Consider the following 20,296-nt stretch of genomic DNA (forward strand, 5'->3'; position numbering starts at 1 on the left):
ATATATGTATTATTATTATCTTTAGCAGGTATACATGGGGGTAGTCAATAAATAAGTTATAAATAGCTACAGAAAAGAAATATTTGAATTAATAATTTTGCCAGAAGTTTCTTTTGCATGCAACTACTTCATTTGATGCATTTATATTATTTGCAAATCTATCTTATACAAAATGTCATCATTATCTTCATTCAAAATCTAGCTATTGTAAGATATATTTCATTCACAATGAAGAATTAACCCCTTCGTGCCGACTGTCACGTCTACGTGCCAGCAACGAACACACTCACCTACCGGCCGACACGCAGGCGTGACAGAGCATTTTCCCGTTTACTACCTACTGTCACGTATTTGTGCCAGCGTCCTGGAACGTTTTTCAAACTATAATTTCTGCCACAAGATGGCACTGTATGTCCATATGGTTTCAGATACATGTACATTAGACCTTCTACTCGAAATGAGAGAAGCATGACTCACATACACGTGTTTTTGATTATATAAACAAACGGGGAACTAAATGTTTCCGAATGGCGTGATTTATGATGTCTCTTTAAATCGCATGTGGTAGTTGTTTATTGTAAATAGAAGTTTTATATGCGCTAAAGCGTTGAGTATTTCAGTTTACAGTTCAGTTTTTAGAAAATAATTATATCTTGTTGGACGTGTGAATTCTTTCTGTTTTTACCGTTGCAATGTCGAAGCGTCGAAAATGTTTAACAGAACATGAAATAGCAGAAATGATGCAAAATATTTCAGATATTGATTCTGAAATTCTGATATTGATTCTGAAAAATTAACTGAAAGACATTTTCCAAAACTTTGTTCAGAAGAGACTGATAAGAAAATGAGACGACGATGCTTCGTTTGTTCACAATCCTGGAAAAATCCTCCAAAACGGCAAATGAGTTATTACGAGTTCAAGGAACGTAACGTATGACTGTGTGTAGATCCCTGTTTTCAAATTTTTTATACGAAAAGAGAATTTTAAGTAATATATTTAGTTTTCAGATGTATAATGTTAAAAGTCATAAAATGGTGAGTAATTAAAATAAAATGTGTAAAATATGCATTTAAACAAGAAATAAGGTAATTAAAGTATATATATAAAAATATCTATAAAGCATAAGCCGTTTAAATACTCTATAGAGCATTATTAAACAATGCGTTGATACTTCGGAAATTTCATGGAATTTAGGCTTAGTAGCAAAAAAGACCCCGGCCCTGGAGAGACGCTCGCGGAAGACACTGCCAGCCTCCACGATAAGCGTACGTTTTCGCTACCCGGCTCAACAAGCGCCTAGATATTGGGTTCTCATCTATCCCAGAGTTCTACACTCTCTTCGCTCGCAGTATGTCATTTCCGGTTGTGGGGAGGGATCTCAAATGATAGAATAGCTAGTGAACGGAAATCCTCGTATTGCAATTTTCGTAGTCGAATGTTTACAAGCTAATTTGATCAATCATCTCTGATCATTTTAAAACAAAACGGTCCTTTTCAGGACCAAATGATCACTTTAATAAAGGGCCCTTTTCAGAGCCAAATGTTCAATCTGATGAAAAAAATCAAACTAATTCGGATATTTCTACGGATATGATTACATCAAACAAGTTTCCATGCGGACGTGGGAAATTCTTTTTTTTCCAAATTTAATTTGAAAAGGCATGTAATAAAATGCCATCCAACGGATGAACACATATTGCAGTCTCTAAATTTAAAAGTATGTGAAACATTCAAACTCAAAATATGTGACTCTAGTTGTAATGGTGATCACATTTCAACTAAGAGACAGTATAAATGTCCTTTGTGTAAAGGGGATTTTGAAAATGAGTTGATAAATGAACACTTTTTACAAGTTCATGATGTAAAACTTGAAACATCAGAATTAAAATTTGAATCCTATGAACGTTTTCTTTAATGGAAAGATGATTTAGAAAATAAAGTCGAAATTTATAATACATGTATCTGAAAACCAAATGCCACTGGTACAGTTACATATTTTACATGTCACCGTTCAGGGCATTTTCATTCACAGAGTTCTGGAAAGCGACACATAAAGCTACTGGGCAGTAAAAAAATTAATGCTTATTGTCCTTCGAAAATAAAATTGGTCAAATCAAAACGAGAGGAATACTGTGCATATTTCCAGAATACACATGTAGGTCATAAAAATGATATGGGTCAACTTTTCCTTTCAAGTAAGGATAGAACCTTTATTGCATCAAAAATAGCTGCTAAAGTACCATTTGATGCAATTTTGGATGAAATTCACGATTCCATATCTGATTCTGGCCTCGAACGATTGCATCTAATAACGAAAAAAGATCTGCAAAACATTGAACGAAGTTTTGAGTTAGCTTCCAGTGCAGTAAAGCATAGTAATGGTGTTGGTGTATTTAATTATGGCAAAGCACACGAGGGCTATCTGCCTAAGGGAAGGGATGCCTTTGTGGAGGACTTTCTAAGGGAACTGGCTCGTATACACGTTACACATGGGGAAAACCACAAAAATGCCCATGCAGCCAGCTCATTCGCGGGATTCGAACCTCGGACCGAACTACCAGTGTTCAGCGACTTTACTGCTCGACTGCTGGTCGGCTAAAGCATAGTAATGACTATGTGAGGGTTGACATGTGGGTGAATGAAATGCTTAGTTCACAGATTTCATGCGTGTTATATTATAAGGCACAAGGTGTAATATCCCCAACACATACATTCCTTAACGATTAAGATTTTATTCTCATCATAATGACAAATACGATGACAATAATCACAAAGTGAAATGCTAAAAAAAATTTAGTTCAGACTGCATACAGTTAGCTACAAAAGTCTGTGTACAGACTAAATTTTAAATTAAAAAAAGCACTTAAAGCATAGAAAAATGTTTTTTAATCATTGCATATTTTTCTTCTATTAGCTAAAATTGTAAGCTTAAATAAAAAATAAATAATATCAGTGTAATACTTTTTAAATTTTTTCAAAAAACTCAGAAATTCCATCCAATAAGTCTGCGTACACTTTAAAAAAAAAAGTAAAATATAAGTTTTTTACATTACTTCAATACTTTGTAGGATATCCTTTATTCTTCAAAACAGCCTGCAGACGTCTGGGCATTGACTGAACTAGTTTTTAAGTGTCATCCGACATAAATTTCATCCATTCTTTCTGCAATTTACTAATTAGCTCATTTTGCAATGTAATATTGTGTTTTTGAATTCGTTTCTCCAATTTTGCCCACAAATGTTCGATTGGATTGAGGTCTGGTGACTGTGGAGGAGTACGCAATTGTCTTGGAGTGTGATAGAGGAGATATTCCTTCACAATTTTAGCTCTATGTTTCGGGTCGTTGTCTTGTTGGAAAATAAAGGTATTAGAAAGGTTTAAATTTCGGGCACTGTCTCGCAGATTTTTCTTCAGAATATCCAGATAAACAATGTGATCAATAATGTGAAAATTTCCATCTCCTTTCGACGACATACACCCCCATACCATTACACCGCCAGCTCCATGTTTGACAGTTGGATTTAAATTTCTCAGATTCAGTTCTGTTCCTGGTTTTCTCCATACAATAGGGTGGCCATTAACTTTAAATATTGTAAATTTACTTTCATCTGACCAAATTACATTGTTCTAGAAGTCCTGCGAAGAGTTTAAATATGTTTTGGCAAAAGCAATTCTTTTCTTTCTATTTGTCTCGGAAATGTATGGCTTAGACCTAGGTTTGCGTCCATGATAATCGATCGGCCTTTGGCAGCACATTTCGTACAGTTTCAGGAGAAATTTCCTTGTTGCTAGTTAAAAAAATGTCTTTTGCAATGCTTGCAGCAGAAAGTTTAGGATTTTGTTTAATTCGTAAAAGAATTTTTCTTTTTTCCCTCTGCGTTAGCTTCTTCGGTCTCCCACATCTTGGTTTTACAGCAAGACTATCAGTGTCAAGATAGTTTTGAATAACTCTTTGCCCACTAGAAAATGGTTTTCCAATGGTTTTACCAATATAACGAAGAGTTTTATCTTCATCTCTCAATTTGATAATTAGTTGTCTCGTAACTAAAGGAATTTCTTTATTGGTTGTCATTTTCGTCAAAGAAAATAGAAATAACAACTTCCAATCAACGTGAAATTTGCTTCGGAAGTCAATGACCTTGAAAGTGTAACCTTCTTTGCATTCTCAAGTTTGAAGTTTAAAAGTTAGATAAGAAATACCCCGCCTCCTTCGTGTTGTACGCAAACTTTATTGGCTTTGATTTCTGACCACTTATCTTTTAAAATTTAGTCTGCATAAATTATTAGATATGAAAATATTACAGTTAAATAATTTCAAAGACCCTTATTGTAACTAAATATTAAAAAAAAAAAAAAACTTTAAGAAACTACCCTTTTCGCACCATAAATTTGGATTTGATATTACTTTTCTTGATGTACGCAGACTTTATTGACTAACTGTATGTATAGATGGCACTCATGGCATGAATGCATATGGCTTTGAGCTTATAGTTTTATTAACTGTCAACAATTTAAGAGAAGGATTTCCTTGTGCATTTTTAATTTCGAATCGAAGTGACCAACAAGTTTTGTCTATATTCTTCTCAATAATCAAGCAAAGCATTGGCACATTACAACCAAAAGTTTTCATGTCAGATATGGCTGATTCTTTTTTTAATGTATAGGTTTCAGAGATGGGCACACGTGAAAAACGCCTCTTTTGTGCATGGCATGTTGACCGTGCATGGCGAAAGAATTTTTAAAAAATCAGTGGTAGAGAAAAAGAAGCCCAAGAATATCAAGTTCTCCGCACTTCTTTACAAGAATGTGTATACAGAGTTTTAATACTGCAGCAGAAGCTGTGTTAAATTACTTGAAAACTGATCCCGATACACTTGATTTTGCTAATTATTTTTTGACACATTATTTAAAAGATGCAACTACTTGGGCTTATTGTCACAGAGTTCATTGTGGATTAAATACAAATATACATATTGAAAGAATGCATCGAACATTAAAGTACATATATTTATTTACATGGAAAAAATGTTAAAAGATTTGATAAGGCTGTGCATGCAATTATGAAATTTATTAGGGATAAAATGTTTGATAGAATCATTACATCAAATAAAGAAAAATTGACAAGTAAAATTAGAGACTTGAGAAACAGATATAAAACCAGCTTAACACTGTCATCACAAATTATACAAAATGAAAGTGGCTGGATTATTTCATCAGAAAACAATTTAGATTTGTATACCATACAAAAAGTGATCAGTGAGGGTAACTGTGAATTGAAGTGTACTGAATGTAATATATGCATACACACATATATGTGCACATGTATAGATACTTCAATTAAGTGGAATATGTGTAAGCATATTCATTATTTATGCCAGATGCAGAAAAACAGTCCAGCAGATACAGTTCATGATTTCTGTAATGATCCTTCATTGATAATAGACGACACAAATGATATAGTAATAGTAAATGAATTAATGCAAAGTACATCACAAACTTTGACATTAGCAGAAAGAAAAATAGCACTGCTGAATAAATTTACAAGCTTACTAAACTTAATAACAACACCTAATGAAGTAACTAAAATGGAGAAAATTTATAAATCTGCAATAAATACGAGTATACCACACTTTGAACCTCCAACTGTAAACATACCAGCTAATAAAAAAATTGTACAGCAAAGAACCTTTAAACAAACAAAAAGAAGAAAAATAATGAAAAATTTAATTCGGACATCTGTACAAAATTTTCCTCTCACAGTTATGATAAATAACAAGACAAATATTCAGGGGCAACATTCTTCTTAAAATTTTCATTGTTTAAAAATTACATTATATTGAAAATTCATTTGATGACCTATGTCTTAGTAAAATTAACTTATATTAATTTTACTATTACTTTACATGTACAGGACTCTGGTATTTTTTTCTCTTTTTTCTTATATTTTATTTAACTCATATTCAGTAAATTTCCAGCTATATACATTTTAAACAATTTTAGAGATTTTAAATGTTCTCACTCTGCGGGTAACTGTTTACACAATATGAATGAATTAACTACACAAACATCAAGGAAATGAAAAAAAATTCTGTGCCACCATTTGACACTTTTTCTCTCAGTCTGATATAGACATTTTTAAGTGGTCAAATTAATCAACATATCTCATATGATTATTATAGTTTGTGATACCTTAGAAATAACCATAAACCTACCAAAAAAATTTCAGAATATTAAACCAAAAGTACAAAATCACAATGGAACAAATGTTCGGAAAACATTTTCGATAGTCCTGTTCCCTAGTAGCAGTATTTCCTACATGCGTGATGGGGCAAATTTGTCCCACCTTTTCATTTCAACCATTTTTAATTAATATATATATATGAATTCAAATAATACTTTTATCTGCAAGAAAAAAAATATTCATTCTAATACCAAAAGTTGTCCAAATGATTTAAATTGCATAAGAAATTAAAGCAAAAAATGCTTTAAAATTAGACCTGCAAAGAATTTTTTCCTACATGATTTCTATGAATTACTAGTGCCACCATCTGTTATATATTTAGGAAACTGAAAGGTATTATTGTATGTATTTTAAACAGAATTTTGCAGCTGTCATCTTGGAGATAAAAACTGATAAAAAAAGCCGTTCCGCTGCCCATCAAAGGGTTAAAGGCTTTATGGACCTCTTTTTTTTTACCTTCTTATTTTAAAATTTTGATTTCAATGCTGTGTCCAAGAAATCAAACAGTAGCACACACACACACAAAAAAAAAAAAAAAAAAAGAGGAGTATGTGTGTATTGTAGAAAAAAAGAAATAGGTGGCACTGGATGCATTATTAAAATAGACACAAAAGTACTCAAATAAACATCTCTCTCCAAAGTTGGCAACAAATTTATAATTTTTGGTGGTGGTGGGGTGTGATAATTAGAAATTACCGAAAAAAATAAATGGATGAAATGCTCCTTTTCAGGAAGGTTATTGTTGACGAACTTAGCAGCATGAATGCCAGAGTGATGACTAGGTTCTGTCAAAATTTCTTCTCTCAGTTTCATTTGTTTCTTTGCTTTGCCTTATGTGCTATACTGCCAAGCTTAAGAAAGAGCTTTTAATGATAGGGAAAATGAACAATTTTTCAAAAGAATTTGGAATGGACACTTTTATTGATACATAAGCACCAGAAAAACCACTTAGTGCTCAAAAATTTTATTTTGTAGCATAGCACAAACATACAATTAAGAGGAAGTGTAATGCCAATGAAACAACAAAACATTTACTAGGGTTTACAGCTGCATGTCATGTCATAAGTAGTTCATGAATGATTTGAATTGAATGACATTTTGGAAAGTTAAAAGTCCATCTGCAAAAAGATATTTTGAAAGTGATAAATTCCCTATAAATCTATTTTAAGAAGAACATATTGACATACTGCTTACATTGGTGCAGTTTAGGATATCCAAAGTGTGATTTTGGACAGCAATTTTCATGAATGAATGCTGTGGTAAAATTCATATGTAACATTGCAACTAAAACCTTACATCCTAAAATAACAGATATATTCCTCCTGATAGCAGATGTAGAAAGAAACTAACAGTTTCGGTATATCTCAAGTTTCATCAATAGAATTTATTTCGTCTTAATAGAAGTAAACATGACTATGCCATTCTTTTCCTGAATGATGAGATGTATAAAAAAGGTGAGGCATTTACAGGGTCGTTTCTCAAAATACTGTATCTAAAATGCACACCCTGTACACCTTGCCGAAAAGTTTCATGAATTGTTCACAGACAATTGCAAACTTATTTCTAATGTAAAAAGGATGTTTTTAGAATTACCTGCTAGAGCAAAAGTCTTTAGAGAGATTGCAGTTGATATATTGTTGCCTTTAAATCCAGTTTTGAAAAAGTGAGGAATATGGTAGCGTGAGCTTGCTATTTTGGTGAGTAGTAGCGTTTTTAAGAGGTGGAGGTAGGGTGATTGCACAGAATGCCAAATACTGAAGTTTTTTTATAGATTTCTTTGTGAAATGTTCTATCTTTATTCAGTTATTTCTGGTTTCAGTGAAGGATGATTAACAGATTTTTACTTTCTGTATGCTTTCGTGGGCAGAAAATACAGTAAAGTTGGCCCTAATGACTAGTATTTTGTCAAAACCTCAGATGCTGTAATATTTTTTATGTTCTTCAATTAAAATGCTTAGGTTTTATTTAAAAAGGCATCTCTAAATAAGAGTCTCACATTTATAGCTTCATATTTCTCTCAAATACAAGCTTTCCTGGAGAAACAGAATCTATATTTAGTAGCCTCTTTGTATGAATTTGATGTGATGAAAAATGTGTCTCAATATTTACGTTGAAAAAGGTGTAGGTTCAAGCATTGTGAAAACATGTTTGATATCGTTGCGAATCCTGTGAATCTCTATGTTTTAAATATGCACCTGTCCCATCAGCAGATGATTGTTTTCCTGCCTCAGGGGCATTTTAACAGATACAACTTGTCAATGGAGAATCTGAAGAAAATGCCTGTGATATTGACACAAGTGAACAATGTGTTACATGGTGATATTCCTTTCTTATGTATCAAGGTAGGGAATCTTTTTTTTTTTTTTTTTTTTTCTGTTTGTTTAGGTAATTCTTGACCATGGTATTTATTATTCATTAGCATATTTTCTCTGGAATTCATGAAAAATACTAATATTTTAATGATATGTAGGAATATGTTTTTATGTACTTTGTTTATCGATATTAAGAAAACTTTATCTTTATCAGTGCTAGTTATAGTACATGAAGTGCGTTAATGAATTCACAACTTAACACAGTTAACATATTCATTTTTCCCAAACTATATTTTAAAGACATTTTTCTTTATCTATTTTCCTACCGCTTTCAGCATTTTAGTTTGACACAACTGCCTGTCCTTATTCATAACATACTTAACAATACCACAGATTTTAAATAGCATTTAAATTCCTTAGAACATCATTATAAATAAAACAGAAAAATTATACATTTTGTTATTTTTATGCAGTTCCAAGTCATTTGAATTTAGATTACACCACACCAGTTTGTTAATTTTGGTGACTTTGGGAGTGCATAAAACTTCTCAGTCATCTCACAGAGCCAATAAAATGATAATAATCTTTATTTAACTGAAATCATTTATTGGATGTAACACCTAACATCTTCCGAAAGGTAAATATTAAAAAAATATATATATATATCATTCGAAATATATTATTTCATTATAATGTTACTCATAAAAACTTATCTGCTTAATATTATAGGTAACATTATAACAACAGAAGTAAAAAACACTGCTTCATTAACCATTTAAAAATGTATATTTTGAGGGCACACGATATTTAAGAGCTGCATGGAATAATACCGCTCTGAGAAAGACGACAACCACGTTAGCTTTGGTTCAACCCCCCCCCCCTCCCACCTTATTTACATCTTCTCAAACGGAAGTGACGTCTGGCGAGCAGAGAGTGGGGAGCTCTGGGATAGATGAGAACCCAATGTCTAGGCGCTTGTCCTGGCTCAAAGGGGTTAAAGTAGTTCTTTTACATGCCTTTAAACATGGACAATTAGTGTACCATTTGTGAGATATAATATTGCATTGTTAAAAAAATAGCAACATTGCTAATTATACTGCAAATGAAATTTGCATTAATTATGGGGATGATGCTACAAATGTTTAGATAGTTTTCATTTAGCTTAGGAGATTGCAGGGTGAAAACTTTAATCTGGATGCAGACTGCAGTAGCTGCCCATCCATTACAGATAGAGACATCCTCATAGTTGGCAAAAACCTGTGGTGCATTGTTTCTGAATTGATGGATGCTTTACCCTTAACAATGGAGCATAATCGACACTATAGAAAAGCAATTTAAATAATAATTTAATAATGAGTAAGATGATTGATGCAAATTTGTCACCATTACAGAGCTATTACAAGCATATGATCGACAGCGACACCTGTGTAGCATTTGTGTAATGTATAAACGAGAATGACATGGAACACCAACACTGGCATAATGTACCCAAGGGTTATAATTATTAATAGCGCAGAGGGAAAGAATTGGATTAAATTATTATTTTTCTAGAGAACCTGCATGGAACCTACATAGAACTGATACTGGCATAGAAATAATCTGAACTGCCTTTTCAAACCTGTGCCAACAGAGAAGCTATAGCTTCTATGCAGTGTTGATGCTATTATGCAGCATTCCCAATGCAGAATATATATATATATATATATATTGTATGTAATTTAGTAATAAAAATATTATTCGTGCTTATAAATAAAGAAAGAAAATAAAATACGAAAATTCTTTATAAATTTAAAAAACATAACACTTATGCTATAAACAGTTTTGTTTTTCTGTATAATCTCCATCTACATTAAAATTTGATGTACGAGTGCTCTATTATCTATACCATTAAGTCTTTAGATCACTTCCTTGGTCACCTAGAGACTTCTGGTTCTATGTTTGCATCGTTCACAAAATATTTTGAGTTTGGAATGGATCAAACAAGTAAAAACAACATGAGTTGTTGAAGAAGATGCTACCTGTTCTGTGGTATTCCTAGTTTGACTTAGCCGCATGAGGCGAAGCCAATATTATCACAAATACTACAATGTGATGGACTTTTTTGGCTAATTAATGCAATACTGCTCAAAAGTGCAACATTGCACATAATGTAATGCAGTAGTCACACTTGCTTTTCAACATTAAGAATGAATCAATTATATGTCACATCTTACTGCTCTTGTAATATACATTGTTCTAGCATAGTAGTAATTTTTTTCAGTCCTGAAATGCCCCCTGTACAGGTACCATTTTGCACTGAATCAGTACATATTTTACTTGTAGTTACATTTTGAAACTACTCATTGGTCTTTCTTGTTATACCTCAATAGTTTGTAACCTTTTTATTGACTTTCCATCACAGCACTCTTATTAAAATTTTCCTTTTTGTGTATTTTTATTTAAAATAATTATAATTTTTATTTTTATTCCAATATTTTTAAATTTAAAATGTGTATAATTTTTATTGCAATATTTTTAATACACATTTCCTTCCCAAACAGTTTAAATCAAAATGTTTCTTATTCATGTAATTTCTTTTATAAGTCTTTCAATAAGCATATTCCTTCTTATAAATGTAACTGCAGCAAAGATTAATAATTTCCAAAATTATATATTTATTTGGCATTAAGAATATTTACAAAATTCAGTGGATTTTGAAAGTCCATTAGAAAACAAGCCCACATGTTTAGAATTACTATTAATGTGAAACAAGCAAAATATTTTTGCTAATTTCTAAGCCCTTAAATATGTTTTCTTATAAGAAAATGAGTACAATGATACTGATGATTTCTTTCAAACATATCTAATAATGAGAGAGATGTTTACTAATGGAAGAGGGAGAAATGTGATTTCATATATTAAAATGAAAAGGAATTTTTATATTATCAAAGTTTTCTGTGTAGAAATGTTTCACGTGATTTAAGAGAGATTCTTTTCCAAATATCAAAAATGATTTTTTAAATATAGTACCAATGAGAAAATTCAGAATAATCCTTTACCAAATGTATGCAATTATCTGATTTCCCCCCCCAAACAAAAACAGCAGAGAATTGTACAACTTGGGCATTGCACATGTTAAATATTATATATATTGTATTATATATGATACATTACTGTTATTACAAGTTCATTTCTTCCCCTACGAAGCTTTTAAATATTTTAGGGGTTGCCGCTGTCTATAGAATTCATGCCAGTTTGGCACTCCGATAATTGAAATCATGTTACTTTTTTGGTAGGAGTTAAAACATAATTTTTTTTTTGGCAGTTAAATATAATTTATAAATTATTTTTGAACAGTATTGTGAATTCTATCCTAACTATGAAAAATGTAAAGAATGGCTACAGAAAAATTTACCTGATGAGTTTGAGAGAAAAATGAAATTAGGTAAGTCAACTTTTAAAAAGTAATTTTTTGTTATTTGAGAGAAAAGATATGCTATTTTAAATGCATCTTACAGTTTTCCGAATTTACTTTTTTTTTTTAATTAATTCATTTTATATATTTAAAAGAATATTATATTACGTTTTATTCACTTTTAAATTTATTTATGTGTTATTTTTTTTAGAGGGCTTTTTTTTTTTTTTTTTTTTTGTGTGTGTGTGTATGTGTTTTTGAGATTGTGTGTTTTAAGAACAAACAGGTAACAATAAAAGAAGTTTGTAAATGGTATTTATTTATAAAAATAAAAAATTGAATAAATATATATTTTGTGGTCATTTTTTTATCTTTATATCTCTTCTTAGCACAGTAATATGTTTTGCATTCTTGGTTTATAGTTTACATTCCTGCTTTCCAAATTAGCCTAGTATAGTCAGATTTTCATCCTAGACCATCCTTCTTATAATGTCATTCCATTAAAGCTCTGTCCCTTCAGTGCTCGCATTTCTTACCTATAGTTTCAGATCTGAAATATAAAGTTGCTCCAGTTTATAAAAGCCTTTGACAGCTGTATTAAAAATTTCAGAAAAGATTTCATGGTAGTGAAACAAATGTTTTCTTGTTGTTGATTCTTGCTTCTCTCTCTCTCTCTCTTTTTTTTTTAGTTCATTATTTCTCTTTATTTTACCATGAAATTTGCTTAAGTAGGTATTAAAAAATATGAGTTTCTGTTTCCCATAGCCAGTTAAACAATTCAAAAAAGTATGTAAATACAAAAATAAAAACAGTAAAAATAAAAACAGTAAAAAGTGTGTAATTATATAAATTTAGATCAAAATGATGTAAATATGAATAATATAGTTAAACTACTTGAGAATATTTGTGTTTCTAGAAACACATTTATAAAGTCAACAGTAAAATAACAAGCAATATGTGAACCAAATGAGGATGTAGAGTCATTGGGTTATATCGATGCAGGATTGTGAAAAATAGGAAATGCCCTCGAATTCAGACCTCTCAAATACACATCAAACATGATTTCAATTATACCATGAAAGGAGGGAGAAAATACCTTACAAGGATATCTGATGAATTGAACAATGAAAAAGTAAAACAATAAATAAGAGATGAAAAATCCTTTTCATAGTCGAAATTGTTTATCAAACTGTAAATAACTGTTAGTTTACTGGTTAACTATATCTCCTTGATGTAAATTAACGTTTTTTTTTTCTGTACTGCTGCTTATATAATTTTCTTCAGTTTCAATTTAACCCCTCAATTAACCCTTTATTTTTCAGTCGTCATGCAAAAATTGTTATTTTTTATTAACCAAATTCTATAAATATTTTTCCAAAATTTTTATATTTTTAAATATTTTTATCATGTGAAATAAATGGTAATTAATTATCTCGTTAATTCATTAGTTTTTTTTAAGCACAAAAAATTAATTTCAAAATAATTTTGAATTTTAATAATGGTAAATTGAGTGTTTATCTGTCTAGAGAAAATGCGAAAGAAATTATTGAAAAGAAATAAAATATGAAAAATACACGAAAAGTTTAGTTCAAATTAGAAGCAATGTGGTAGACCTTAAAACATAGCATTACACGTAAAGGCATGTTACAATCTGGACAAAAATAGAATGTTTTTTGAGACGAAGTATAAGTGATCCATGTATTTCTGATCAAATTGCAAAACAAGCTAAATTTCTAACCTAATGTGCTGAACAGAGATAAAAATAGCTTTACACCTGAGTGAATGGGTGGTGCTAAATTGAAAAAGGTGTTGCATAAATCTCGTATATTCTCATAACACTATGACGGTCAGCAGCAGTGCCGAAGAGTGTATTCGGAATAAATGAAAAAGTGTGTTATGAAACATGAATTATAAGTTAACTCATGATAATTATTTTCGACAAATATTCAGCGACCAAGTTAACTCAGAATATCTAGGAAAGCAGTTAAGCCTCTCTCTCTTTATATATATATATGCTGCATATTTTTCCTATTAATTTTGTTGCTTGAAAACCAGGAGGGAAAGTATGCATGGTATACTATTTCTGAAGGATAACTTAAATTATAAACATATAACATAAATTATAAACATTATAAACATTTCTGAAGGATAACATAAATTAAAAAATGCATGTAAAGACACTCTAATATTATTTTATGTATTTGAAAAGAGCTTACTAGTTTCAGTAATATTCTTTTTACTTACAAAACATACTTTCCTCTTTGTGCATGCATTTTGCATTGTTATCGTACATCAGATGTGTGTAAATCGTGCTGAAATAACTAATTGAAGAAATACGCAAGTAAATACGGTTTGCGTGGGTATTCGTGCATGTTTGCATGCACAATATAAAAATTGTGTTAAATTATAATGTTAATTTGCAGTAGTCCTTTAACTCTTTAATTTAATTTGGTTATTTTCCTTTTCTGTTCTAAAAACAGAAATTGCAGCTCTCTAAACTGCAGTGTTTCAAAATTAATTCATGTGATATTTTTCTTGCATAATTCTAATTACAAAGGTATGTAACAATAATGATCTCAGTTCCGGAACCAAAACTTTATTTTCACAGCCATTGAAGAAATTGTGAACTGAAATACAAATCACTCCGAACCCAACTTTCATCTTAGATATGCTGCATTCTCTCTCCCTCTCTCTTGTTTTTCAACTGCCAATTTGCTAACACCTGCTGCTTCAAATGTATTTAAAAAATTCTGTACAATACCGATGTAATTCTTCAAGCACAGGCATTTACTGTATCACTTTATCTGTGTTAGCTATAAAATGTGTGAATGAGATTGAAGAAATATTAAATTCAGCCATGACTGCAACTACATCTTTATGTAACTATCATCTTTAGCAACATTCAAAATCATCATACATATGTATATAACATTTCAATTGCTAATAGCAAATTTGTGTACTTTTTATTAGTATGACTGTCAGAATTTAAATAGTGCCAAGAGCCTCCTTTTTAATGGACTGTGTGAAAAAGGCAGTCCTACTAAAAACTCTTCACAAACTATCACCAAATGTGACCAAATCATGATAAATTGGAGTCCATTCGAACATAGAAGGGCTCTGAATATGGTTGCCACTTTGGCACTTCATTAACAAAACAGCTTAAATAACAAAAGAGAACTAGGCAGAGAATAGCAAAAAAGATAAATAAGAGATGAACAGTAAATAATGAAGAATAATAAAGAAGCATCTTAATTGTAATTAATATGAAAAACTCAATACATAGCAATTTTAAATGCATGAATATTGCATGCATAGTTGAAACAAAACTTACCACAAATCCACATTTAAAAAAATAGAATAAGTTTCTAAACTTTGCTTTTAATTTATATTGAAAATATGTATTACTAAATTTCTTTGACGATAACTGTAATTTTTTAATAAATGTATTTATATGTCTAGAAAACAGCTCTCAGTTTATTATACTCTTATGGAATTTATTAGATGCTGAACCTGCTCTAGGAGAAGAAGAAAAAAAGAGGCAAAAGAGAGGAGGAAAAGGAATGCTAAAAGCAAAGAAAAAGGCAGAAAAGGAAAAAAAAATTTGTTTATCTAGAGCACCTCGTGGCAAAAAGAAATTTGTAACAGTTATAACTGGTCTTAAAACTTTTGGTAAGATGATTCTATTACATAGCTTTGTAAATTTTTAATGCTTCACCCAAAAAAGTTCTTTTTGCATTTATTAATAACTTCTGCTGAAGGACCTCAGATTTTGAAATACTTTAGTGCCAAAATTGCAAAAGAGTATTGTAGATGCTGATATTCTTACTCTTAAATTTCAGAAAACATTGTCATTTCAGTGATTTGCACAACTGACTTCCATTTTGTACTTCATCAGCTGTGAAGTGCATTAAAAATAATTGTTTCTGTAAATTACAAAATGTAATTGGCTGAATAAATGGAAGATTCTAGAGCATTTAAACTTCTGAGACTTAAGTATCATAAACTGATCTCTGACATAGTATGCAACATATTATATAAGCAATTCAGTCCGTTAAATGAGCACGCAATTTTTTTAAGCTATGGAAATTTAAATTAGGATATTGTGTCAAAAATGTATCAAAAGTTACAATCTATAAAAAACTAATGCCGTAGTAGAAATTATGCCTGGTGGAAAAGAATATACTGAAAGAATCTGTAGGAAAAAACTGAAATGATTTGAAATCATTTCAGGTTCATGTAGTACTATTTTAATGCAAAGTGAAAAAATAAAATATATATATATGTATATATTTACTGTTTGCAAACCGTAAAGCACAAGAAAATTGAAATGAATTGGGAGGGGGAGGCTGTGGGAGAAAAATAGTCGCATTAGAAAATTGATATCATTTTAGATTATAATGATGCATGGGTGGAGTAGATTTACCGAATGATTACTTATATTCCTTTTCATTGATGAGAAAATTTGTGTTGAGTTATAAAAATACTTTTCTGTTTAATGGATTAAACATTTTATAATGGTAATGTTTTATGTTGTAAGAAAAAGATTAGGGCAAAAGCATAAACAGATTTGTATTTCTTTGGTTAGGTATAGCAGAAACAGATTTATTCCTGATAGTAGAGTGTATGAAGGATGTGTGCTAGTAACTCTTTGCTTACATTGTAAGCAAGTAATACAAGCAGAGCAATAGAGACTTTTTTCCTAGGATCATTTTACTCGCAAAAACTTAAACAAATCCACAAAAGAAGTGTAGAGTATGTGAAAAAAGTCAAAATGGCAGAGGAATTATCTGAAAGTGGAAATTATGCCTTATGATATTATTTCTAGATTATCTGAGATAAACAAATTTAGTGTACATAGATGTAAACAAAACTCTCCACATAACACTGTGCAGAGACTTCTCACTTCAAGCTATAGCTTATGTTTTGTAGAAAGGTTTTTCTAGAAATTAAATGGTAAATATTTGTTAAAAAGACATATTCAATTGTCTAACTTATCATATATTCTGGCATATAATGTGCAATGGTGTATAAGGTGCACCTGTAAAGTTAAACTACAATTTTTAATTTTTAGGTATATTTGCCATGTAATGTGCACCCTTTTTTTACTTCCTTGTACAAAGTAAAAAGGAAGTATTGTAATCGCGAAAAGTTTCAGGCAGCATATTTCAACGAAAATATCCCATTTTGACTTCTTTCAAATGCAATTTAACGATGTATTTCCGTGATATCTGTATGTAAGAAAAAAATAAAACACTCTTTTCCTCCAAAAAAATTATAAAACTGCTTTAAAATGAATTCTGAAGAGAATTTTTCGTGGCGTCTGTACGAACATGTGTATGTACGTGCGTATCTCGCATAACTCAAAAACGAGTAGCCTCAGAACGTTGAAATTTTGTATATAGGACTGCTATAACATGTAGATGTGCACCTCGTATTTTGGTTGCAATCGGCCGCACCAAACGTGTATAAATATATTTATATATATATATATATATCCACTCTGTTATATCCGGCTCAGTGATCTCAGTTTCTTTTCTCTTATATGTTTGTAAATTGTACATTTTTTGCTTTAAAAATGATTGAATTATGTTGTTCTTATCTTCCGGTTAAGGTTTTTATGCCTTTAGTAAATCTGTATGCAATATTTTTAGAATTATCAACAATTTTAAAATTGTTTAAGTATCGCTAAGCCTAATAATGTTTTTGCTGGCGGCAATTGCTCTTGTTTACATTTGAAACAGCAGGATAGCGGATTTGTTGCCAATCTAGAGAAACTTAGCTTCACAACAACAAAGATAACGTCTTCATTTATTATTTAAATTATGCTTAATCCTTTCTGGAATTTTTTCGAGGAAATAAGCATTTAAGATTTACTTTGTAATTTTTAATACAGATATTTTGAGTTTTTATGTATTTTTGCCTTGTCGCGAAGTGAGAACTGAATTAATTGAATGAGAAATACTCAATCGTCTGTGAAAAACTGTTTCTTTTTTTGTTTTGTTTGCTTAATTTCTTTTATATATCGTTCTAGCTTTGTTATAGTATTTGAATAGAACATGTGGCAACGATTAGATAATTCTTTAAATGATATAAATTTTGTGCATTCTGAGTTATAATATGAACAAAATATAATACTGTTAAGTAAACCTAGCGCCAGAGTGTCGCTATGGTAAACAAAGTGAATTTTAAAGAATGCATTTATTCTATTGTGGTTTATGCGCTGTCGGCGAAGTAGGTTTAATTCAATCTAATAAGTTTAAATGAAATGCAAGAAAAAATGCGTATAATTTAATATTCCGTACAAGGAAGTCATGTGGTGTACACATCAGATTTTTTTTTATGAAGAAACCTGAAAGATACACATTCAATGCTGTTATCTTTTGAAATGATTCATTCGAAGATTTTTCCCAGACTTTCCAGCAATGGTATACTGATTTCACAATGGATCAGGGGAATAATATGTATGCAGGGAAAATGCTTCTGGAAGTAAATAATTCTGCGAAAAAAGCAGGCTGTATTCAATGCAGGTGTGCACAGAAAATTTTATTCTATGGTTTCGAGAAGAGTGGGAATAATTTAGGGCAAAAAATGCACCTCCAACCCAAATGAATTCGCGGAACTAGGAGTCAGATGTTTTCTCCTTCTGCGGTCATTGGAACCCATGATTTTGAAGTAAACACTAAAGGCTTTAGCAAATCACATTTGCTTTATTTGAAATACAGTTGGTCTAATGTTCCCTTTAGTAGTAAATATGGCTATGGCCAAAAGAAACATACACAATGCTGGTTTCAAACGTAGAGTCATTCAATTTGCGAAAGAAAATGGATATCGTGCTGCAGCGAGGCTGTTTGGTATTGGTGAAAGCTTGATACTTGATCGGAAGAAAAATAAAATCACAATATGTCAAAGAATAAATGTGCTTTCCAGAAAGAAGTAACAAAATGGATTATCTTAGAAGAAAGTGTTAAAAACTGGATCCTAGAAAATGGATGAAAGAATGGATTAATTGTAACAAGAAACAACCTATGTTTATTTGCTTTAAAGTGTGGGGGGAAGGCAAATGAAAGTAAAAACTTTTAAGTTATAGGTTTTCCCTTAGTTTGAATAACCATGTACTCTAAATTTTGTTATCTTTTCGTTTCTCCTTACATTTCCTCACCAGGATGCAAATTAAAGAGAAGAAGAGTATTTTAATGAACGGAAAGAGAAAGTCAGAACATGATTTTGCTAGCATAGCGGACGTTGCTGTTCTGTCCTTCCTGCTGTTCATCTTATTGCTGCTAGACCTTCTAGCCATTTGTTAAAGTCTGTCACCAGTATAGGTTGCCAAGTCCAGCCTGTTAGTCTTAAGTAGTCCAGCACTACTCTTTGCCATTTATTGATAAATTATTCTTTAGTTCCCAACGCCAAGCAGTTGGTGTTATTGTGAGCATGAAGTCCATGCATTTTTGTTAAAGAGTTTAATCAAATAAAAGGCAATTTAAACCCTTTCCCCATGTACTATTTCTTTATGTCTGTGTTAAAAATTGCCTGGCTTCTTACTGAGATTGTATCCTTGCATGATACCTAAAAGAGTTAGATTTTACAAAGTAACTTTGAGTTGGTGTAGTCAATTTATGGCACTGAATAAATTTAGTTCTATGAGTGAAAGCAAAAGTTTTGCAAATGAGGGCAAAATTTGTTTACTGTCACTGATTAGAAATAATGGATGAAACTCAGCAATGTTTGATATGATAGCAAATACAAAATTTGATGGCAGAGTAATAAAAATGGTTCACATAAAAACAACAGATCACAAAAAAAAAAAAAAAAATCTCACCTCACGTAGTGCTTTCCTGCTTAGCAGTCAGTATAAAATTACTTTCGAAAAGAAAATGATGCTGAAATTAAATTTCCCAAATTGTGTTTTAATGAATGTTCATGAGAAAGGATGGATGGATGATAACAGTGTGATATTGTGGATAAGAAATGTTTGACAAAATCATACTGTTGCCATAAAGAATTCAGAAAGTCTTTTTAGTTTGGGACATGATCTGATCCCATCTAATGGAATATGAAGAAATTGTTTAAAGAGAAAATAAAGATATGACAATTATTCCAGGCAGATTAACACCATTAGTTCAGTCTTTAGATGTGTTTATCAATAAAGCTTTCGAAGAAAATTCTAAAGGATAGTGAATACATGGATGTTAAAAGGTGATTTACGAAAAGAGGCCAAATGCATCATGCTAATCTAGAAATAGCGTATGAGTGTATAGTAAAAGCACATAATGAAACTAAACATAATTTAAGTTATTTTAAAAAATTAGTATATCTAACAATCTCGATGAAATGGAAGATGATTGTTT

At 30.9% G+C, this 20,296-nt stretch overlaps 1 protein-coding gene across 3 annotated transcripts in view; it reads left to right on the forward strand.

Moving 5' to 3' along the window:
- Positions 1-20,296, forward strand: part of DENR (density-regulated protein) — a 60,346-nt gene that overhangs the window by 22,939 nt on the left and 17,111 nt on the right. For all 3 annotated transcript variants that reach the window (XM_085820161.1, XM_085820160.1, XM_085820162.1), the window contains exons 4-5: positions 11,891-11,978; positions 15,450-15,617. In XM_085820161.1, coding sequence (XP_085676287.1) covers positions 11,891-11,978; positions 15,450-15,617 — 256 coding nt within the window. The remainder of the gene's footprint in view (positions 1-11,890; positions 11,979-15,449; positions 15,618-20,296) is intronic.

The sequence above is a fragment of the Stegodyphus dumicola genome, chromosome 7 (genome assembly GCF_044657685.1).
Source record: "Stegodyphus dumicola isolate Sdum_Otavi_A_Nest chromosome 7, ASM4465768v1".
Lineage (NCBI taxonomy): Eukaryota > Metazoa > Arthropoda > Arachnida > Araneae > Eresidae > Stegodyphus > Stegodyphus dumicola.